Source organism: Protobothrops mucrosquamatus, unplaced genomic scaffold (genome assembly GCF_001527695.2).
Source record: "Protobothrops mucrosquamatus isolate PMUCROS unplaced genomic scaffold, P.Mucros_1.0 scaffold602, whole genome shotgun sequence".
Classification (NCBI taxonomy): domain Eukaryota; kingdom Metazoa; phylum Chordata; class Lepidosauria; order Squamata; family Viperidae; genus Protobothrops; species Protobothrops mucrosquamatus.
This window is the reverse complement of record NW_015386901.1, coordinates 24,492-48,388: the sequence shown is the minus strand read 5'-3', so window position 1 is coordinate 48,388 and position 23,897 is coordinate 24,492. Positions and strand designations below refer to the sequence as shown.

General features: G+C 43.1%; 1 protein-coding gene across 1 annotated transcript; it reads left to right on the top strand.

Annotated features, from left to right (window-relative positions):
• The first annotated feature begins 425 nt into the window (after positions 1-425).
• SIX2 (SIX homeobox 2) lies at positions 426-11,934 on the top strand. The gene is made up of 2 exons (XM_015817532.1): positions 426-985; positions 11,527-11,934. The coding sequence occupies exons 1-2, from the start codon at positions 426-428 to the stop codon at positions 11,828-11,830; spliced, it is 864 nt and encodes a 287-aa protein (XP_015673018.1). The 3' UTR covers positions 11,831-11,934.
• The last annotated feature ends 11,963 nt before the right edge of the window (positions 11,935-23,897 follow it).

Here is a 23,897-nt window from a genome sequence, read left to right as displayed (position 1 = left end):
ATAGAGGCGCAAAGTTTGACGGTCGGAACTCGGGGACTTACAAACCAAACACGGAGCCCAAAGGTGGGGCGTCGGCGCGGGCACTGCGTGGGAGCCTCCCTCGCGCGCGAAGCTTCTCCGGCTCCATGGGCGCCCCGGCCGGGACGGGGGCAGTCGCGCTGACCTAGCCCCGGGGCTTTTTCGTTCGGAAGTCGGGCTGTGGTTGGCCGCTCCCTCGCGGAGCCCCTTTTCCCCCCCTTGGCGCCGAGCGTCGCTGGCTCCCGCGCGCCCCCCCGACCGCCTCCCCCTCGGCGTTTCCCTCACCCCCCCACCCCCAGGCGGTGCCTGCGGGGCGCCGGGTCCGGACGGCTGCCCCCTTTCGGCCAGGGTAGCTGCGATAAGAGGGCCGGCGGCGAGGGCAGGAGGGCCTTCCCGGACGCGCCACCATGTCCATGCTGCCCACTTTTGGCTTCACCCAGGAGCAAGTGGCTTGCGTGTGCGAAGTGCTCCAGCAAGGGGGCAACATCGAGAGGCTGGGCCGCTTCCTCTGGTCGCTGCCGGCCTGCGAGCACCTTCACAAGAACGAGAGCGTCCTGAAGGCCAAGGCCGTGGTGGCTTTCCACCGAGGCAACTTCCGCGAGCTCTACAAGATCCTGGAGAGCCACCAGTTCTCGGCGCACAACCACCCCAAGCTGCAGCAGCTGTGGCTCAAGGCGCACTACATCGAGGCCGAGAAGCTGCGGGGGCGACCCCTAGGGGCAGTCGGCAAGTACCGGGTCCGCCGCAAGTTCCCCTTGCCCCGCTCCATCTGGGATGGCGAGGAGACCAGCTATTGCTTCAAGGAGAAGAGCCGGAGCGTCCTGCGGGAATGGTACGCCCATAACCCTTACCCGTCCCCCAGGGAGAAGCGGGAACTGGCCGAGGCCACCGGGCTCACCACCACCCAAGTCAGCAACTGGTTCAAAAACCGGAGGCAGCGGGACCGGGCGGCGGAGGCCAAAGAAAGGTACGAGTAAGTAGAGCCGTCCTCCCTTCCGCTTCTCTGCAGAGAAAGGGCTCTGCTTCGGGGACGGTCGGGAAGGGATGTGCGAGGCTTATGCTTCGTTCCGGACCGAAGCGCGCTGCGTTGGCCCGGGAGTAAGCCTTCTTCCCTTCCGAATTAAACCCCCCCCCCGGGGTGAGGGGCTCGGGGCTGCGATTTAGGAAGGCGCCCGCAGCCTGGGAAAAGTACAAAAGAAAGGGGAACCCGGGGCTTCTCTGTCTGCACTGATTTTTTTTTCCTTTCTTTTTTTTAAAAAAAAGTTTTGGAAAAGTTAGTCTAGGGAAGGGGGGGGGACGCCTAGGGGAATCGGTTACCGCAGGGACCCGTTTGATTTATTCGAGAGCAAAATCGGGCTGTGGCCAAGATAAATATCCCCGATTCGACTTGGATTCCAAGCCACGTCTTCGGAAAAGTAGTCTAGTAGATCTGGAAGTTAAGTTTTCGATGAACGGGAGTGGAGTATTAGAAAGAACTTCCTTGAAGCGAAGCCAACTGGCGTTGTTCCTTTTTTATCTGTGTCTCTAATTTTCAATCTAGCCTAACATCCCAAAAGACAAGAAACAGTCTAATTTGTGCCAGTTAAGGCTGCCTTTCCTTCCGCCAGCTCAGAATTAAAACCCATAGAGCTCAATGAACCTGCGCTGCTGCGCTAAGGAGCTATAAAGGACGTAGCTTTTCAATTTTCATTTTAATTAGGACAGTTGGGTTTAGTGAGAGGGAGAAAGCAATGCCCCCAAATCTATAAACTGAGAAACAAATGGATCGCCATCGACCAAGATGTCACAAGCGCTGGTTTGTATGAAAAACCCTTATTTAGCCAATTGTCAATACAATAAGCAAAAAAAAAATACGTGTTTTTAATACGTCTAAATAGTACTTCACTGTCGGTGTATGCACTGCTGCTTTTAAAATGACGCAGAGAGATCTCCAGCTCTGAATGGAATACTGTATTTTTCTCAGGAGGTATTTGTGATTTGGAGGGGGGGAGAAGGGACGTGCCCTCCCGCCATCCCTTATACATTTTAATCAGAGTAGTGAGCAGAATTGAATAGCGTCCGTCCGGGGGTTCATTCCTAAATCTTCCACTGGCTTTTTCCAGTGGCAAACTCCCTCGCGTTTTTCTTAGGTGTCAGTTTAGTGGGGGAAGTGAGGTGTATATTTGAATAAGTGGTCGCTGGACTTTATTTTTTTTTTTTATCGAACTCCATCCTTTAAAAACACACCCGCCTGCACACATTTTCTTGAAAATAAATCCCAGGAGTTTCAGTACTGCGGCTTATCTATCCGGATGCAAGTTCCTTTCATTTCATTAAGACTTGCTTCCGCGTGTCAATAGGAAGGAGCTTCCAGACATTAGATCAAGTGATAGTGGGTCAAGAGTCCCCAAAGTTCTACAATATCAACACAAACAAGTTCTATTCATTTCTAAGAAACAATACAAGCCCTTCATACAGTATTCGGATATTATAGGAAAACTATTTCTCTCTCCTCCCTTCCCGCGTGCCTTTCTTTTTTTCTATTTATTTTCCTTTTTGCTGAACTTGCCTTTCTAATATATAGCAATGCCAAAGCAGGGGCCTGGGATCTTCCACCAGGCAGGAACCCTGGCCCGGGCGATTGCTTTTAAGATTTTAATACCGCAACCAGAATCACTGCTGGCTAGCCCTCTGAGTCTTTCGGTTTACTTTCAGTGTGCACCTAGCTCAGGGGTAGGCAACCTCGGCTATGCTGACTCAGGAATTCTGGGAGTTGAAGTCCATGAGTCATAAAAGAGCCGAGGTTGCCTACCCCTGACCTAGCTGGTCCCAGACCTAAATTATCTTCTGGGAGATGATTTTGTCCAAAATTGTCCCTCAACGTTTGTTCAAAGCTTGTTCGCTAGATTTGTTCTCTTCCAAGATCTAGTGCTTGGGATTCTGAGATTCTGCTAGAAAGAGAAAAAGACACCCCAGGCACCCCAAGATGTCATAAGGTGCCACATCTCCTGAAAGCAGCAAGAAGAACCCTCTCCACAAACACTGCGGAACAGGGAGAGTTTTAGGCCGAAAAGTTAAGAGAGGGGAAAAAAAACTCACATAGCACCGAGAGTCCAACAAGCAACCTTCATAATTGGATTAAGGAACTGTTGGATTAAAGAAGTCTGAATTATTCCAAACTTCCGAAAGGGTCAAACAGAAGAGTTTGGGACAAGACAGCTTGCTATTCTGCAGGTTTCAAAGCCTGCCTACTCAAGCCCTGGATGCTCTTATTGGAAAGTGTGGCCTGATGAGAAAGATTGCTCTGAAGTTCATTTCGGCCTGTTTCAGAAATAACTTATTTCACCTCGGTTAGACTTCTGAGTAAGAGCTGGGCCAGAAAGTCGGGTAAGGAAAGTTTCCAGAGTTGTGCCAACTCATTTTGGGGGAGAAGCCCCTACTTCTTCCAATCTTGTAGTACTTGCAGCTGTTTTCTAGGGGTTGCCCCGAGGACTACTGTTTTGGTAAACTCTGAATCTGTCTCTCCCTCTCCCCTCCCTTTCTCTCTCCTCCCTTTGTGGCTGAAATTGATTTGAAAATATTTTAAAAATTGATTTAGAAAACCAGGTGCAGGCAGGAAGAGAAAACTTTGCATAGTACCATCAGGCTACATTAACTACTCCACAGCCAAACGTGTGCTTTATGCAAGTAAATAATAAAGAGTTTGGAGGGTTGCCTTATGATTTTCAGGAGGCCCAGTGCAATTAAGAAAGCCCTTCACACATCCAGAGAGGGGAAATGTCAATTCTTGTACAATAACCTCCCCGGAAAAGAAATGAATTTGACCTAAAAGTAGCCAGGGACCTGGCTACTTTCATTCTTGGCACCCTCCTATCCAGTAACTAAAGGCAAAGATACTTTTCTAAGGAGCCAAATATTGGTCGAAAATCAAAAGCACAGTACCAGCTCCCACCAACATCTGGGGCTAATAAAAATGTATTATCTGCCTGATTGATTGGATCTAGTCTCTGTACTGCAGTCTGCAGTTGCTGAGCACAAATCTAGGTGGTGGTTTCTCCTGAGAAGGTGAGCTGCAGTACTGAGTTGGACAGCTGGACAAATATGTAAAAGTAGATGGGGGAGGGGGGAGTCACTTATCCAAACAGATAACACCACATTCCCAGAAAAGAGGCACAGTCTTGGGAAAGTGACACTGATAGAAAATAATAGAGTCCTAACTAGAAACCACCATTTAACACCTGTCAATCCTGCACAGTTTTAGAAAAGAGGGTTGTAAAACTTTAGATGCAGTTGCTGAAACACACAAGCAACTACCAGGTCGACTTTCATGACAACCGGTGGGCTTTGCATCCAAATGTGTTAGGATGTCAAAGGTCTGTGGGCCTTTGCCTGCTTCTTGGGAAGGATTTTACTCTTGAAGAAAAACACACAAGAATGCAGACCAAGCCTTTCCCTGAGTGGCCAAATATGGACCACCCTAGTGATGGGGGAGGAATCGCAGGTGGCTATCAGGGTTCAGACAGGAAAGGTTTCTGTTTGCAAGCAGCAAAACTGGTTCACCCCCCAGCCTCTGCAGATTTCAACCCCAATGTCTCTTCCAGGATGCAGGGCATAAACAACTTGACTTGACCAGAAGCAGAGCTTTCAGGCGAGGATTCCTATCCCCCTCGACCCAGGATAGCAGAGGCTTCTTCAGGGCAATCCTTCCTAGCCACCTTGATTATGTGGGTGCAGAAACAGACTTGAAGTTAGAGATCTCAAAAACTGGAAATAGGGGGGGGGGGGAGAGAAGGCATTGCTTTTAGTTGATGGCCCTGGCTACCGATAGGGTAGGGTTAGTGTGGGCATAAAGGAAGTTAGACTGGATCGGATTCGAGGCACTAGGTTCAAACTCACGCCAGCCATTTCCCTAGATGGACTTGGGCTGCTTATTTTCTGGGTGGAGGAGGAGGGTTGCCCGGGCTGACTTGGTCTTGGTGAGACATTATCTTTAACTCCCATGAGCCCCAACCGGAGGACAGTAATGCAGGCGCACAGGTTGGCTATCCAAAAGGTAGCGCATATGGTGCTTTTCCCAGTAGGGGCCAATACACCGCCTCGAGTCCTCAAAACAGGGTGGTCCCTTCACAAAGTGGTCTGTTTTTGAGAGGGACGCGGGCATCAACCCAAAGCCGCCCCCCCCCCCGCTGCCTTTCCTGGACCAGAGAGGTTCCTTTCATCTGACTAAATAATTATAGGAAGCGTCCTATAATTAATTAATAAAATTTCTCGTAGTACTAGTGGTACTGCTACCTAGAACTTACTTGCAGGATAGTTCATAAGACAGCCTTAGCCAATAGCTAAGATTAGAGGGATATTGTGGTCTCATGGCAGGAGACCACAAAATGTGGCACCGGGGCTGCAACTTCCGAAGAATTTTTTTTTTAAAAAAAGACTAGGGCAAAAACTAGGACGCAAATTCCTTTACTTTTAGATTTAATTAAAATGAAAAATAGTTGGTATGTTTCCTCTCTGGTCATGTGAATAATTTTCCTTACCACCTAACCCCCCACTTTGCCCCGTTTTTGTTACGTAAGTATTAACTTTGGTAACACAATCTTTGGAGGTCAGGAGTGGGGAGGAAGATATGCACCCGAGGTTTCCTGGGGTCTTGGATAGAAAATAGGGGTACGGTATTGGAAGGCGCATTTAAAGGCAATTCCCCCTCTGTTTAATCGAAGAATTTGAGACTTTTCAGCCCTATTTGAAACACTTCCTAAAACTCCGATGAATTGTACCCGGCCTTTCTGAGCTCATCAGAATGTTCTCCCTGTTGCATGGGAATAATAAGAAAGTCTGTTGGGACAGCCTTATAACTATCACAGAATATAATAATACTACATTACATTACATTCAGCGATTGTTCGCTTAAGAGCAAGCTCTCCTGAAAGTATTGGCATTTACTTTTGAGTAAATATGCCACAAGATCCGCATCAAATGGTAAATCACAGCTTTTTCTTCTTCATATTAAGTGCAGTCAAATTTGAGGTTCTTCTTTTCGTTATGATGAACTATATAACACGCTGACCTAAAACTGTGCATTAGACTGGATCGGGCTCCCTTTCTTAGCCACCTTATACAGTAAGTGACTTGGATTCGAATCCAATTAATTTTATGAATATCGATAAGTCCTGTTCTTTTTTTTTTTTTTTTTTAAAGGGATTCTTTGGGGTTTAAAGCGAATTAGAAAGCGTTATGTTCAGATACACATAATGTCAGTAACCCACATGCCTTTAAAAAGATATATATATAAAAAGATATTTTTCAAAATTTGGATTGCTAACAAAGAATTAAGGGAGAACTGGAATAGCCATTTCGAACTTTTTAGTTCTTTTCAACCAGACATACCCTTCTGAGTCTCTGAGGCAGAGCCTTCGTGCTTTGGGGAAAGCGTTTAGGTACACGGGACGGTGGGCAGACCCAGGAACCACCGTCAGCCGCCTTTGAGGTCAACCACTATACAGTTGACCTCCAAGGGGCTGAATTTTGCCATCTCCTTTTTTGTTGTTGTTCAAAATCAGCCTCAGTCAGCTCAGCTGCCGAAATTACCTTCAAAATCTGAAGCACATTTTCCAAGAAGGAAGCCTCTCCTAGAGGGAGTTCATCAGTAATCTGTGGTCTTTTCTAGCGGATTTTAAGTTCGGACCAGAAGGCTTTCTAGGGAGCTGCCCATTATTGGCTGGAACTAATGATTTCCAGCTGAACCGAAAAGTTTCAGTAGCTGTGTGTTTATCCCTCCTTTCCTCCCACTTTGTTTTGATTTTTTTCCCCCTCCAGTTCTAAAGACATCCTGCTTTGCTTTTTTCAGAGGCTTGTGCCACCTGAAATATTAAGTGTTTTATGGTGGTGGAAGCTTTAGTCCTGAGAATTTGCTCGATCGCAGGTATAGCAGATCTAGTAAAGGGAATCTGTTTATTTCATGCAGTTCTCGCCTATCTAAAACTCGAGTCCCACAAAACTACAAAGCTTCTAGCCCAAATTCAGACACGCTCTGATCCAATCCAGCGAATCAATCCTATCTTAGCCGCCTAACGCGTTTTGGGACCCAGACAATCCGATGTGTTTGTGATTTAACGTGTGGGATGAACCCAGCGAATGGATTTGATTCAGCAAACCATGGCTAACTACAAGGGAGCCACTTGGAGGAACGCAACCTTTGGCTGCGGTCTGCCTACACTCGCGTTAAAGGGCACTATTCGGTGGGAGGGTTCTTTGAGCAAAGCGACCTAGAACTGGATTGTTTCGCTACAATATATTCCTTTTTGATATAGTACCGTAGCTTGGTTTGGAACCCCTGATGTTCGGATACAAAAACTGGACCTCGCTGGGCCTCTATACCTTGGAATGCGCTTTTAAATAATTGCGGAGCTAAATCTAAGAAGAAATCCCCCCCCCCACTTTACCTGGCGCGCGCCTCTCTGCAAACTTGGAAGTCCTCCGAAGCAATCGCCAAAGAGATGGCGACTTCCCTTCCAGGGGTGCATCAGGGCTCATTCCCTCCCTGATCTTCCTCCTCGCCTTGATTTGCCCGCCTTGGTAAAAGAAAGAAGTTGTTTTCTTTTGCCTAGGTCAGGCGAAAATTGTTTACAAGACCCAAGACGTCCCCAAAGAGGGCCCGAAGAGCTGCTGCAGGCACAAGTTCTGCAAACCCGATTTTTATTCCTTCCCTCCGAACATTTGACCCCGTTCTTCCGCATTTGTCTTCAAAATTAATAGCTAGATGGGCAGCAAATCGCATTTCCCACATTGCCACCGTCCATTACCAACTTAATGCCGAAGACGGTCGGCGTCTTGGGGTTGTTTCAAAGAAAACGTATCTAGGAAAAGCAAGTTTGGCATTTATTTGCACTTCAGGCCTTTCCTAAGCGCCTGAAAAAGCTACTTCTTCAGACTCCGCGTCGAGCATCGGCGTCACCCGCTTTCTCAGAGGCCGCCGCAAGCTTGGAAGAACTCAAAGGGGCGAAGGGACGAATTGCGGAAGTTGACGTGAGTCCGTTTCCAGCACGGCTTCAGGACCGGGCATTCATTCTTGGAAATGAGCATGCGCGAAGGATGCCATGCCGGAAATTAGCGTGGAAACAACACTTTCCATTTAAGTGGCGTTAGGGAGTGGTGGAGATCAAAAATAACCGTGAAAGTTAACCTTATGAGGGGCTAATACAGTGTTTCTCAACCTTGACAATTTTAAGGCATGTGGACTTCAACTCCCAGAATTCCACAGCCAGCAATGCTGGCTGTGGAATTCTGGGAGTTGAAGTCCACATGCCTTAAATTGTCAAGGTTGAGAAACACTGGGCTAATACAAAGGGTTATAATTATTCCTTGATACGGCCTGCTCCATGTCTTTGAATAAGGCAAATTAACTCCGCGGCATCTTAATTACCTAATGTTCCCCAGCAGCGTTAGAGCCCGGCTCCTAGAACTATGCTCTCAGAGATTAATGTCTTATACAAATGCCCCTAGGTCTGGGAGTGACTGCCAACCTAATGAAATCTGAACCATTCTGTTTAAATTGGGTGTGAATCACTTGATGATTATCATTGCTTTTTTTTTTCATTTTCAATCCTTTTGGTAGAGGTGTGAATATGATTTACGACTCCCAGAGTAAATGCAGGTAGTCCTCGGCTTTCACCAAAACTGAGCCCAAAATTTCTGTTGTTAAGTGAGATCTTTGTTAAGTGGGTTTTGCCCCATTTTATGACTTCCCTTGCCTCAGTTATTAAGTGAATCACTGCAGTTGATAAGTTAGTAACCTGGTTGTTAAGTGAATCTGATTTCCGTGTTGACTTTGCTTGCCAGAAGGTTGCAAAAGATGATCACATGACCTTAGGACACAAATATGAACCAGTTGCCAAACATCTGAATTTTGATCACATGATCATGGGGATGCTGCAAAAGTCATAACTGAAAAATGGTCATAAGTCACTTTTTCAGTGCTGTTGTAACTTTGAATGGCCACTAAATGAACTGTTGTAAGTTGTATTCTCAGTGGTACAGGTAGTCCTTAACCTATGACCACAACTGAGCCCAAAATTTCTGTTGCTAAGTGAGACACTTGTAAAGTGAGTTTTGTCCCATTTTATGACCTATCTTGCCACAGTTGTTAAGTGAATCACTGCAGTTGTTAATAACATGGTTGTTAAGTGAATCTGGTTTCCCCATTGACTTTACTTATCAGAAGGTTACAAAAGGTGATCACATGACCCTGGGACATTGCAACCATCATAAAAACAAGTCAATTATCAAGCATCTGAGTTTTGATCATGTGACCATGAGGATGCTGCAATTGTCATAAGTATGAAAAAGGTCATAAGTCACATTTTTCAGTGCCATTGTAACTTTGAATGGTCACTAAACAAACTGTTGTAAGTTGAGGACTACCTATACTTATTTTCAGGTCACTGTCCACAGGATCCCAGACCCATCTTGGCCTAGTTCTGTGTCTTCATTTTTACTGGGGACTTTAGTGAGAATTAGGACTCATGAGCTTGTCTGTAGTCAGCCCATATGAAGACAATCTTTTCTCCTTCCATTTCAAAAGTAGTGCCTTTTGCTGGGCCAAGCCATGTTTACATATCTCCCTGCTGCATTTAATTTCCTGTTTATGTCCTGTGGCGGGGAATGCCCCCTCCTTTCCGATAATTGGTGATGGCCCACCACAGCCATTTTGTCCTGGGCCACTGGACTGCCTGCCCACTTCTGAATGTGCTTCTCCACATGAACCAGTGAAAAACAGTAGCAAATGCATTGGTAGATTGGTGAAAGAATGGCCTTTTCTCTTTTTGTCAGGATCACTGATGGCGAGCCTTTTTTTGTTTTTTATTTCCAGGTAAATGGATAACAGTTCTGCCAGTTTCCCCTGGTAGTCAAGTAATAGGGAGTGTTTTATTTTACCCCTCACCTATGGGTATACATGATGGATTGAGTGTGAGGGAAAGTTAAGGGAGAGGGGCTCAAAGTCTATCAGTGGAAGCCATATGTCCTCAAAGACCCCCTCTTGGAGAGGAAAGTGTCAGGCATTCACTTGTCTGGCAGATATGGGGGCGGGGGGGGGGGACAAGGGATCCACAAACCAGGGTCCATGGTAGCCATCATGCAAATAAAGCACTTGACTGTCATGGCCGCCAAAGCTGAAGAACAAGATTTAAATCTAGACAGTAATATATAAAGCTAGCTTAATTTCCCAAGAGTTTCAGCATGAGAGGCAAGCAGCTTATGGGTGCTGTGCCAAACAGACCTTAAATTCAAAGAAATTCAGAGCCTTGGCTGCTATCTAGACTTATGTCTATTGAAATAAAAACAACATTAATCTTTTTAGGAGATTGTTTATTATTTAGGTTTGGTAGGCTAGTTTCATAATAATTCTTTAAAAATAGTTACACCTAACAAATGATGACTTGGTTCACACACACACTAATAAGGCATACTGAGTTTTGTTTGGCTTTGGCTTAGTATGTTGGGTGAAATGAGCCATGGCTTATAAACCATGTTATATGGATTAGAATTGTATGTGAACTTATTATTTATGGCATGTTTTTCAAAGGAAAATTAGAATGATGATGGTATAAAGTGAAATATAATTCCACTGCCAGCCTAGTTTACACCTAGCACCAATAAATAATGTAATTTGTTTGTTCTGGCTGTGTGAATCTAACATTTGTGATGTTAAAGTATATTTCATATGGTTTAGTTAGTCTGTGAACTCAGTAAATGTAGTTTATTCAATAAACTATGGTTAACACAATGGTTTGGCACAGTATATAAATCCAGCTATGGTATAGCTTAGCTTCTCCAGCCCTCCACTATAGTTCCCATCATTTACAGCTGACGTAAATTCTACAATTTCCATCATACTGCTAATTCTACCTAGCATTTTTTGAATGCTTAGGTCCAATCTCAAAGTGGTTTATGGGAAATTTAACCTACATCCTTTCCTATTTAGCCTATATCCCATACTGTATCCTATTGGCTTAATTTGGGATAAAGCATTTAAAGATATATGCCTCCACAAAAAGGTGGCAATAATTTGTACCTGAAACATTATATTTTTCATGGCTCCTGCAATAGAGACAGCCATGACAATTGGAGCCCCCATCTTTCTGCTCCCTCTTTAAAAAAAAACAACCTCACATATTTAAGTTGAAGCAAACAAAAATGTTCTACAAAATGAAATTATTCTTGTCCATAGATCACTTTGGAAGATTTTTTTTTTTTTTTAAATAGACTATTTCAGTGCTATATGCAGGTGGGGTAGGGAGAAAAGATCCATACTTGGCTTCAGGCTGACCGGTGATTTATATTCTGTGCCTCTAATATGCTGTCCATGAGCAAATGGTATCTCCTCCCCCCCCCCCACACACACAACATACTATTTCAGCACCTTGTACTTTTATTAAGGATGCGCGTGAGGGAGGGGTGTTATGTTGTGTCCTTTTGCAATCTGACGTTTTCTCTCTTCCTTGTTCTTTCTCCCATCCCCCTCCCTTTTAGGGAAAACAATGAAAATTCCAGTTCCAATGGCCACAATCCGCTTTCCTCCTCCCTCAACGGCAATAAGACAGTTTTGGGCAGTTCCGAAGATGAGAAAACGCCCTCCGGCACCCCGGATCATTCCTCCTCCAGCCCTGCCTTACTTCTCAATGCAAACCCAGGCTTACAACCTCTCCATAGCTTGGGCCATCCTCAGGGTCCTAGCGCCATTCCAGTTCCCAGCGCGGACCCTCTGCATCATCACAGTTTGCAAGACTCCATCCTCAACTCCATGTCTTCAAATCTGGTCGATCTCGGCTCTTAAAAATATGTGCTGAACCTACCATGCTCCCTGAACCCAGGCTCTCTTCATCTGGGTTGTCCTCTTCTTCTTCTTTTTCCCCCACTTAATTCCTCTGTTCCACAAACCAAGGATCTGAAACCTTAGAAGGATCTATAAAAATTGATCCATTGTTTCACTTTGGATCAATTGCTGAGCAGCTGACTGTTACTTTATCTGGAGCATACTGTAAATTCAGAGACATTGTAAGCTGCCCAATGACTTAAATCTTAAGAGGATGTGGTGAAACTCACTGCAGAAAAGTGGAGGATATTACTGTAGGAAGAAGGGAGGGAGGGAGGATGGGGTGGAGGTTGGTGTAAAAGCTGTTGCTTTGACAGAATGAAGGCCGGGAGTCTCAGCCCACAAAGCCTCTTGCACAAGATCCAACCCACATTTGGATTTCAACTTCTTAACATGCCTCTGTAAATGTGCCTCAACCTGATCTGCAGGGATCAATTCATGAAGCTGTTGAGAACTGAAGAGCTGAGGCCAAAGCTCCATCAATTCCAACAGGATATTGGGAACCCTAACCCCTATGGTTGCCCCCACCACCAACTGGCATCCCATGCTATACTGCTTCTAAATCTGGAGGCTTTAATAACTGGGCAACACAGATAGTTTTATCTGCTGTGAATTTGTCGAATCTTAAATCCATTTTTATTTTATTTTTATTTTTTTTGCTTGTGGCAGCAATCACTTGCCCATGTAATCGCAGAAATGTTAATGAAAGACTCTTGTCTAAGGCAGATCTGGCTCTTCAGATTTTTGCTTCTTCCCAGCCAGGATGAGTGCAGGCTGCTGGGAATTCTAGTTCAATGACATCTAGAGGGAGGCCACGGAGAGAGGCCCTTGCTACTTTCATCAGATGCGGAGGCTGATTGACAAGTTGATGGTTCCATCAGGCTTACAGCGTATTGCAGTTGGAAATAAGGAAGCCTTTTGCAAAGAATGGGATTATTATTGCTTACTTCCTGGATCAGAGTGATAGGGCAACATTTTGTTTTCATCCCAGAGCCAATCTCTTTCCTTTTTGGAGAATTCATCTAGCTTGTGAACAGCAGTTTATGAAATACTTTTTCTTGTAGGGCAGAATCAAAGGGCCTGGTAGAGAAAAAGGGAGAGTATAACATGGTTTAGTGGTTAGAGTAGAGGACTAAGACACTTGGAGAGTCAAGTTCAGATCCTCACTCAGGCATGAAGCACACTGGATAACTTTGGGCCAGTTACGCTCTCTTAGCCAGCCTACTTCACAAGGTTGTTGCGAGGATAACATTGGAGGGGAAATATCCTATATGCTCCCTTGAGTGGTTTTTTTTTGAGGGGGGGGAAGTGAGATATAAACAATATAAATAGAGAAGCCACACCTCTTAACTTATTTGAAGAGAAAAAAAAACATTTGTGATCATTGTACTATATGCCAATGCTAGCTATTCAAACGCTGTAGTAGCCACCAGTTTGTAAAAAGCTCCTGGCTTCTAAGCATGACCTCCTCCAGATAATACTATCCTCCCTTGTAGCTGATGCTATAATCAGGGGTGTCAAACTGCCGGCCCGTGGGCCGGTTGCATCATGCGGAGGCCGCGCCCACCCCAGCTCCGGCAATGTAAACAAAAGTCACGACACGTGGCGACACATCACGTGACGTGACGAGTTTGACACCCGTGCATACATGAACCTTGATTGAAGGGAAGAGGGAAACGGGCTTCTTTTGTCTTGTGTATTTCCCTACCGCTACCCACCCAAACATTTAGTTGGGGAGGACAAGGTAACATCCACAAATCACTTAAGCCAGATATCTTGCCTCCACCTAATCCAGTAGCTACAAAGGTGAGCTGCTTGACACTGCAAACATCTTCCGCCTCAGTTCTTTCATCTGCAAAATGGGAACAAAGGCGAGTTTCCCAGGAGGTTCCTGGTGAGGCACTGGGCAGCGTTTTGCACATTTTAACTTCGAGACAGCCTCTATCGCTCGTTATTATTTTTAATACTCCTACTAATAGTGTTTCCCCTTGAAGCCTGTGGGGCCAACCTACGTCAAGGTGCTTCATTATCCAGTCTTAGGCGAGCCCTGGATTTCCTCCTGGGTTTAGCCCACGCAGACCCCAGGACACCCCTTCAAACCAAGCAAGGCGAACAGCGAGCCTGATGACAGCCGTCTCTCCAGGGCTCTAGAAGCCGTCGCTGCCGCCGCCGCTCTCACTCCCCCACCCCCAAAAAAGGCAAGGACGGTTCCCTAGCCAGCCAGGCTCCCTCCAATTTTGTGTATTGTTTCTATCCTGTGAAAACCGCCTTTGGAAAGATATTTCTGCTTCTATTTTATAATAAAATCGAGACATCCAGCATAATAATGCGAGAAGTGAAGGCTTTCGTGTTTAGCCGGCCGCCGGCGCTCTGGGTTGTTTTTAAGATTTTCTCAGTGCTTAAAACAAGTCAATAACAAATTGACAAATCGCCTTGGGCAGCGCAGCCGGGCAGGGCTCTGGGGAAAGATGGTCGCAAGAAGTGGCGAAACACAACAACCAGAGCTGTGCGCGGGGTGTGGCAAAATCGCCCGCGTTTCCGCACCTCAAAAAACAACTTCGACCACGCTGCCTTTTTTGACCACTCCCTGCTCGCTTCCCGGGCCATCTTTCCCAGAATTTCTTCAAGGAAAATGAAAGATTCCCGAGGAAACGAACCCGCATCATTTAGGAAGCGGAAGTTTCCCCAAATGGGACGGGAAGAGGCTTGGCTCTTCTTCCTGGGTTGCCTCACGTCGCTGCATAACCATTTTATTGAAACTCTCCGCAATCCACAGATCGCCAGATCTGCTTCCTTCCAAATTGCAAAGCAGAGGCTTTGGTTATTTCTCTCGTCTTTGGTTATTTCTCTCGTCTTTCCTCCTTTCTGTGCTCACCACGGTTTTTTTTTTCCTGATCCCAATTTTAATACTCAAGGTCCTAGTCCTCTTTGAGCGGGGGAGGGAGGTGAACTTTATTTCTCTCCCCCACCCCACCCAAAAAGAAAAACTATTTGAAAACGATGGTGACAGTGTGGCACCTAGAGAAAGAGAGGAGAAAATGGGTCTGAAGATGTAAATTCCAATGTTGGGAAAAAAAACCAGTGAGAAATATTTGAAGGACACAGAAAAAAGGTGGGGAGTGAATGGAAAAAAGGGTATCAGGGCCCAGAGAACTGACCAATTTAGGTAGTAAAAGGTTCCATGTTTGCTCCTGCTAAGTTGGATACTGGAGTCCAGAGCCCAGCCCAGAGTTAAATGAAAAGTAGCTTCTTCAAGACCCAATGATTTCATGGAACCATCTGTGATGTTTACTACACAACAATTCAAAAATAATTCATAATGTTACTTTTCCAGGCCATTTTCTCCACTTTAGTCCTCCCACCTAGACCATCCCCAAGATTCCCTGGTGATTTCTATCCATGTTACAAGCCAGTTTGGTGTAAGGTGCTGGCCTAAAAACCAGGAATGAATTGGGTGATTTTGGTCCAGTCATTCTCTCTCAGCCCAACCCACCTCACAGGGTTGTTGTGGGGAAAACAGGAGACAAAGGAGTGTTATGTATGTTTGCTGCCTTGAGTTACTTATAAAGTAATAAAGGCAGGATAAAAATCTAATAAATAATAAATAAATACTAACCAAGTGTGACCTCACTCAGAGCGTTTCCATTCCAGCAAAAATATGCCAAAATTATTAGTGCAAGCCATATTGCAATCCTGAAGAGGTTTACATTAAATTCAGTAGGGTTGATCTCCACCAATGCAGGTATGAAATTTCCATTTGATAAAAATAAATGGTACTTTTGTCATACATAGGACGTAGAGACCTGACCTCTGCTATCAGCCAAAATGTTTTCAGTCATGAATGAAACTTTTCCCATGGATTAAAACATGAGCCCTTGTGTTGCCAAAGAAACTGGCAAGACTCACCCTTGGTGATCATGATGGTAAGATTGAAGGTCAGTTTTTAATTTTTGACTATGGTTTTTGCTTTAGCACAGTTCCACAGCCATTCCCTGAACTAGGATTGCTCCTGACCTTGCAAAAATAAGCTGGGCCTATTCTGAAAAATAGTGTGGAATGAGGCCAAATATGATTTCCTTCCATTTCCCATTATATTTAATTGTAAATAAATGTGCTCTCCAATCACCAATTTTATTGTTTCTTCCTTTATCAAACAAAACCTTACAATTTGATAATGATTTCTAGAGATGTGGTGCAGGCTGGTTCAGTTGTTCAGACTACATGCCTGAGCAATATCTGCAAATAACTTGCAGTTTGTTTATCACTGTGGTTTATTGAACAAATGCTGATTAAGCAAACCATTAAACATCATGGCCAGTGAATCTGATCAAGAATTAGCTGGTGGCAAGGTTGATCCAAGCATTTTCCAAGTCTCAAAATGGGTATGCATATACACATGCACATGCGAGGCAGTTCACCACCACCATCCTCCCCCTTCCTGAATTAATTATTTCTTCCCTTCTTTCTTTTCCTGGAGCTTTGAAAATATAAATGTTTCAAATGGAAAAGTGATAGATAAGGAGACTTTTAAGGTTTTCATGTTGCTTTTGGTGGAAGCAGCCAGAAGTCAGTTCTGATGCCAAGTTCTTCTCCTCTGGATTAAAGTTTAAAGAAACAAAATCATCAGTGGAAAAATCACGCAGCCTAAACACAAATAGCTGTGCATGTGTGCGTGTGCGTGTGCGTGTGTGTGTGTGTGTGTCAGATGTATCTCTTGGCTCCCAAGCATGACCATCTCTGTGGGGGCAGTATATTTCAGGTTTACAGAACTTGCCTCTGCTTTTGAATAGAACTAAAGTTCCATTGGGTGGAATCTGGTCAAAAGTTGTAGAATCAAGAGATTCTGAGCCCCGGGCTGTGTTTTGAGGAACAACTGAGCAGATTTCATACACTTGCCATTCAAAGATCCACTCCTAGCTTCATACCCCTCAAGTTCTTGTGATTCTTTTGGTTGTCTGCTACTCTTACACAGTTGTGGGTAAGAAACCTAACTGATCTATTATAAATCACATCAAAATCTACTGTACTAGTATATCTAAAACTGTCTACTATCCCCTGCTCTAAATTAGATTCCTTTTTAATCTCAATGACATCAATACATATTTATTTATTTATTTATTTCCACTGAAAGTTCCTATAAAGTTTCCAATCTGCCAAAATAGTATCTTTTTTCAGTAACCAGAGGTGAAACTGATTATCTGGATTCTTTCAGTTCAAGGATGGATTTAGATCATAATTGGCTACCTTAGTGGATGATCTTGGAAAATAGGGGGAAAAAGTGTCCCAGGTGGTTCTGCTCGTCTTTACACTGGCATCTGATAGCACTATGTATCCTTCTGGGATGTTTGGCTAGTAGAGAATTTGAAGGTTCTATTTGCAGTAGTTTTGTTCTTTATGTCAATTTAAGTTGGGTGTAGTGGTTAAAGTATCAGGCTAGAAAGTAGGATACTGTGAGTTCAAGTCTCATCTTAGCCATGAAAGCCAGCTGGGTGACTTTGGACCAGTCTCTGTCTCTCTCTCTTAGCCCAACCTAACTATCACAGTGTTGTTGTTGTTGTGGACAAAATAGAAGGAGGAAGGTATGTTGGATATGTTCACAGCCTTGACTTATTTGAAAAAAATAATAAAGGTGGGATACAAATAAATAAAATAAATAAAATTATCTGATAAGGTATAAGCTTCATCATAAGGTAGAGCTGAACAATTCTTGCTGCATCATTAGTTTGTAGGTTACCTGGGTTTATTTTATTGCTGGCTTCAACTTTACATACAACCAGAGAAGCAGATAATCTAAAACCAGGGGAGGGGAGGGGAGGGGAGGGGAAAGGAGGGGAGGGGAAGGAAAGAAGGAAGGAAGGAAAGGGATCTCACCATCAGGCTCCAGATTCCCAGGTTTATATCTCTTTATCAAGTGGCCCCAAGAAAGACATGAATATCTTATATAAACCCAACAATAGACTGACTGTGAGCCTGGAGTTAGGCAAAAATACTTAATGAAATACTTAGCAAAAAAGAGGTGGGGTTATCTTTTCTCCAATGGTAAGTTGGATACTCTGAAAAATGGCGGCTGTCATGGCCCAGAGGGCTTTTACCCAGTGATTCCCATGCATTAGCCAAGACTTTTTGTAGAGAAGGCAGATTAGTACAAATTGTCCCTGTTTTAATTACTTCTCATTTAGTTTCGGGCCATTTGCTTCTCCTGGTCCTGCCCTTAAAGAATTCCAGCAGCAACTGCAAAATGGGGCAATCAAAAAAATGTGATCTATGAAGGAAGCAAGAGTGGGCTTAAATCCACTAGAGATCTATTGAAGCCCCCTTGCTCCAACAACCCATCCAATGCATACTTACTTGGCAATAAGCTGTATGGAGATAAGTATTGCCAAGAATATGGGAGTACCTGCAGTCTTTATTATGCAAAGCTTCAATTCTCTTTCCCCGTCAGCTTGGTTTTGCAAATTCAGAATAATCCTTGCATGTTAGGGCGACTGACTTTGAGTAGTCTGGCATTTGTGTCTTTTGCAAGAATGTTTTTGAAATTTACCTTTCCCTTTCCCCCACTCCGCATGTTTTCTAGAACTTCCAGAAACACCCTTGCATTTTGTAGGGCAGAGGTGCACAGCGTTACAATTAATCTTGGATTTTCAGAAGATTAAGATCTGATTCACCAGCAGTTACTTTTTTGTGAGAAATGCTTATCTTGGGCATATTCGCCCTTAGGATTCCTGCTTAGTTTTAAAATAAGCAATGTATGATATCCCCTCATCCCAAGTCTTCAAGGAGATCCTTAAAAACAAATCCTGTTAGTTCCCCTCAGTTTCCTATAGAGGAATCCATTGCACGCACTTTCTGTACTCTACTAATCACTGTTGAAGCACTTTTGCTTCCTTCACGCGTGTGCTTTTCATTTAAGTTTTCTACCCTTGATACCTATCAACCAAACATATGGAAAAAATTCAGTTCAAAGCTAGTAGAATGCTAGTTTAGATTTAAAACTCATCAAAGTCCCTTAGACAAGTTTGTGTTCTCTCTCCCTTTTTCATTTTCTCAGATTAATCTGTTTCATAAGTTAATTGTTATTTGAAGGCAACACAAAGGATAATTAGAAACAACTCTTGAGTTCTGTGAAATAACAGCAAAATTTCTTAAAATGCAATGAAAAAACACAACTGTATTTAAAATGCAATGAAAAAACACAACTGGATTCACATACTGTGTGCAGAATTGGACTCCTGAGTCCTTGACAGCTACTGTATGTAGGAGCTCCATTGTGTACCTTTCCAACTGAACTGACCTCAGCTGCAAATCTGTAACCAGAAGGATCCCATCTCCCTGGGAAATTCTTGCCTGCCACTAAATTGGCTTCAATTTCTAAACTTTCTCAAGCCAATTAGAAATATCCAATTGCAATCATCTTGAATCATCAATGGGTGACACTGCACCATGTAGCTACCAGGAGTTGTACAGGTACGGTAGTTACTTTACTTTTTAGTACATATGGATGAAAATAACCTGTGAGTACACAATGCAATAAAACTGATCTAATCAATATCCCTTTCCCATCTCTGGTAGGAGCAATAAAGATTGCCCCTCTTCCTTGATGCCCCACTTACAGTACACTCACAGCAAGACTCTGTCCATCAACCACTGGAAGAACTCAGACTTAAAGAATATTTTTTGTTATCTGGGGAGAGTCTCAATCAGACAATCATTTTTTGTTGTTTCTCTGGAACCTGATGATAGTCAAAACCCAAACAAACCCACCTTACAGAAAAACTGCAAGCCCAGAAAAGTGCTATAAGTACTCAGATTTGTAATTTGGATAGATTGATAATCAAAATACATTGTAGAATCACCTATGCTGCTTGTTCCTGGTAATATTTGTGCTTATTTTCACTAAATCAAAATCAATCTCATTGTAATAAATCTTGTTTCTTGTTTCTGTTGATTTCCACAAATTGCATACATATCAGGAACTACTTTTGTTTTTAATTATGTTTTTTATGGATTGTTGCCACCTAGAACCATCATATGAGATCAGTGGCCATATAAGTCAGATAGATAGATAGATAGATAGATAGATAGATAGATAGATAGATAGATAGATAGATAGATAGATAGATAGATAGATAGATAGATAGACAGACGGACGGACGGACGGACGGACGGACGGACGGACGGACGGACGGACGGACGGACGGACGGACGGACGGATGGATAGATGATAGATAGATGATAGATAGATAGATAGAATAGAGTCACAGTCTTTTCATACAAAAATCTACTTCAGGAGAGTTCAAGGGAGAGAACAGATTTCTTCTGTTGGGCAGGATAAAATGGATAAATTATTCATATCTGCAATAGTTAAAATGATTGGAAGCCAATCTAGCTTCTCTGCCTACTTCTTCTGTATCATTTGGGCCATTTTTAATTTTTTTTGGCAATTTCTTCTAGCTCTAGGATTTCCTGGTTGAGATGGGCAACAATCTGAATATTTTAAACAGTTTTAACCATGAGGATTTTAGTAGTGCTGAATCTTAACAAAAGAAAGAGAAACTATCTCATTGCTAACCATTCTTCACATGCATAATTTCACCAAGAAAGTGTCTTACTTCAATAAGAACTAAAGGTAAATACAGGCATTATGGCCTGGACCAGTCTTCCCTACTCAGTTTCTGTTGTTACCAACCACCATGAAAAGTGCTCAGGCTGAATGAGCATAATGGGAGTTGTCGTTCAAAACTCCTGCAGGCCTTTATTCCTGTAGAGGAAAATAGAGATCAACTTGCTCCGGTTAGAATTCAGTCCTTTATCTTCAAGAAACATTATCTTGAATTACAGGAACAGGAGTAACATGTGAGAAAGATTTATTTCACTGTAAGTTAAAAGGTAAGAAGAAAATGAAAGAAGGAAAATAAAGAAGGTGGGGATTTGTCATTTTTATTGCCATTGCCATGATTTTTCCTCTCCTCCTCCTCCATACTTCACTTTTTCTTTCTTAGAGAGTCACTGCCATTTCAGATCTCAACAGCAAATATACAGTGGCCAACAGATGGGAAGAGGTTAATTCTACAGACCAGTACCCCAAAAAAAAAACATTTAACAGTGTGTACAAATTGTGTATGTTTAATTTCACATGCTAGCAAAATAATATCTGGGATCATCCAACACAGATTAGAGCACTAGATAGAAAAAGAGATGCCAGATGTTCAACTGGCTTTAGAAAAAGCCAAGGAACATGAAACATTTTTTGCTGATGCATGTTGGATAATTAAGAAAGCCAAAGGATACCAAAAAGAAGTCAGCATGTGCTTTTTTGATCATAGAAAAGTTTTTGATTCCATGAACCAGGTCATGCTGTGGAACATGCATAGAAATATTGGAATCCCAGTAAATCACATTATCATACAAAACTGGTATACATAGGTCAGAAAGCCACAGTATGGACAAAACATGACAAGACAGCCAGATCCAGTTTTGACAAAGAAGTAAGAGAAAGTTGCATATTCTCCTTTTATTTATTCTATATGCAGAACACATTTTGGGGGGGAAGCTGGATTGGTAAAAATTAAGCATGGTTTTAAAACTGGTGGAATAAACATCAACAATTCACACTATACTGATAACACTATGCTGATGACCAATGATCTGCAAGCTCCAGTTATAATAGTCAAGAACACAATGAAAAATGGGACTTTATATTTAATGTAAATATAAAGAAGATCAAACTAATGGCTAGAGGTACAACAATTGACAATGACAATAGCAATGAAGATATTGAATTGGTGGATAGCTTCTGTATTTTAGGATCAAATTGAAGGAACCAGCAGCCAAGAAATAATGTTGCAGACTAGCCTTTGGGGAAAAAAAATATGTAGCGGTCTAAGTATGTTTTTATCTATAAAATAACCACGAAAGCAACATTTTCCCCTGCGATGCTCAAAGAAAAGACAAGTTGTACTTTGAAGAAGGAGAATAGGAAGAATATTGATACTTTTGAACTTTGGCATTAGACTCCTGAAAATACCATGGATAACCAAGAAAACAAAGAAATTGATATTGAATAAATCCACCCAGATTTCTCACTTGAGACACAAATGATCAGGCTCAAATTATCTTACTTTGGATTCATTATGCAAAGACCTAGCTCCCTGGAGTCTAGGGGCTTTTGTAGTAGTTTTGTTCTTAATTTTAAGTTTGGTCACCGCACCAGACTAGAAACCAGGAGATGATGAGTTCTAGTCCTGCCTTATGCATGAAAGCCAGCTGGCTGACTTTGGGCCAGTCACTCTCATTCAACCCAATCCACCTTACGGGGTTGTTGTTGTGGGGCAAACAGGAGAAAGAAGGAATATTAGCTATGTTTGCCACTTGGAGTTACTTATAAAAAAAATAAAGCAGGGCATAAACAAACAATGCTGGGACAGTTCAGAGGAAAAAGAATAAAAATGCTGTACAACAGGGGTCCCAACCCCCGGGCAGGGGCCCATTACTGGGCCATGGAAGCAGTGGGTGGGCGTGCATGTACATGCAGTTTCACACACAAGTGGTGGGCAAGCGCAGCTCCACTTGCACGAGTGGTGGGAGAGAGCATGTGTGCAGCTCCATTTGCACAAGCGGCGGGTGCATGTGCCCACCACTTGCACAATGGAGTTGTGCATATGCTCACCCACCACTCACATGGAACCATCCCTTCTTCCCCTCCCCCCTCTGGTCTGCAAAACTGGCAAGGTTGGGAATGCTGTACAACCAATAGTAAAGTGGATGAACTCCATTAGAGTGGTGATGGGTGCAGCACTGGAAAACCTGAAGGGCAGGTGGAGACACATCCTCCTGGAGAAAGTCTTTCTACAGTATGTATTCTCTAATGTGAACTCTGACTTTATGGAACATAATCAAAGCTCCTATTTCTGTCCACAGTGTCATCAATGTTACCTAACCATTCGGTCTTCTATTACCTTGTTTATTTAATTGTCTTTGATTTTTTTCATACCTGAAGAGCTTTTCCGATTATTTTTGTTTTCACATTATATGTCCAAAATGTTCAAACTGTAGCTTCATCATTAGTACTTCAGTTATTAGTATTTCCTATATTTAGTCTGATTTTATTTTGCCTAGTATTTAATTTTTGTTTTTGCAGTCCTTGGAGTCCTTGGCATTCTGACCAAATTTTCTGCCCACCACAACTCAAAGGCATTAATCTTTTTTTGATCAGCCATTGTGACAGTCCAGCTTTGAAACTCATATGTCACAAATGAGAAAACCAGTCCTAAAGATACCTATAGAGCACTAACATTTTGCATATTTTGGAAGCCCAGATTCAGTAGTCTTAAGTTATTCCAAATATCCCATTCCTCATTAAATTCTCTAAGTTCACTTTTTCTTAGCCTAAATATGCCTTCATCAAGAGTAAAGAGTTTCCCTTAGTCACCCTGAAAATCCCAATACTTCCCTGAGTTTAACTCACTTTTTATGCTATAACACAAATAGAGACACACCCAACCTCCCTAGAACAAAAGGGAAGATTTGCAAAGATTACTAAAGGCTTGTCTTGAGTTTTCATTTTCTTCCTGTGGCAGAATGTTCAAAACAACAGGAAATGACCTGCCTTTTTTAACTTAAGTTTCAGAACTCCAGAACATAGGCCAGTTCATTATTAACATCATATAGTGATTCCTATAATCCCCTGTCATGTTCAGAAGGATTTTGTGAGAATGTGTGTCAGATCTGTCAAAAATATTAACCAGTGACTGAGAGGTCAGGAAAAAGGCTGTAAGAAAGAGAAGAAAGGGTGCAGGGATGGGTCCAACAAATCAAGATGGTGGTGTTGACCCCCTATGCTGGAAATGTAAAACGGCAATAGGATCATATTATCATATGTGGTGGGAATGCCCAAAGACTCGCGAGTACTGGAACAGGATACGAAACTGGCTGAGGGATATACTAACACTGGACTTAGAGTTAAAACCTGAACTCTTCCTGCTGGGAATAACGACAGAAAAATATGATAAGGGAACAATCTACCTGTTGC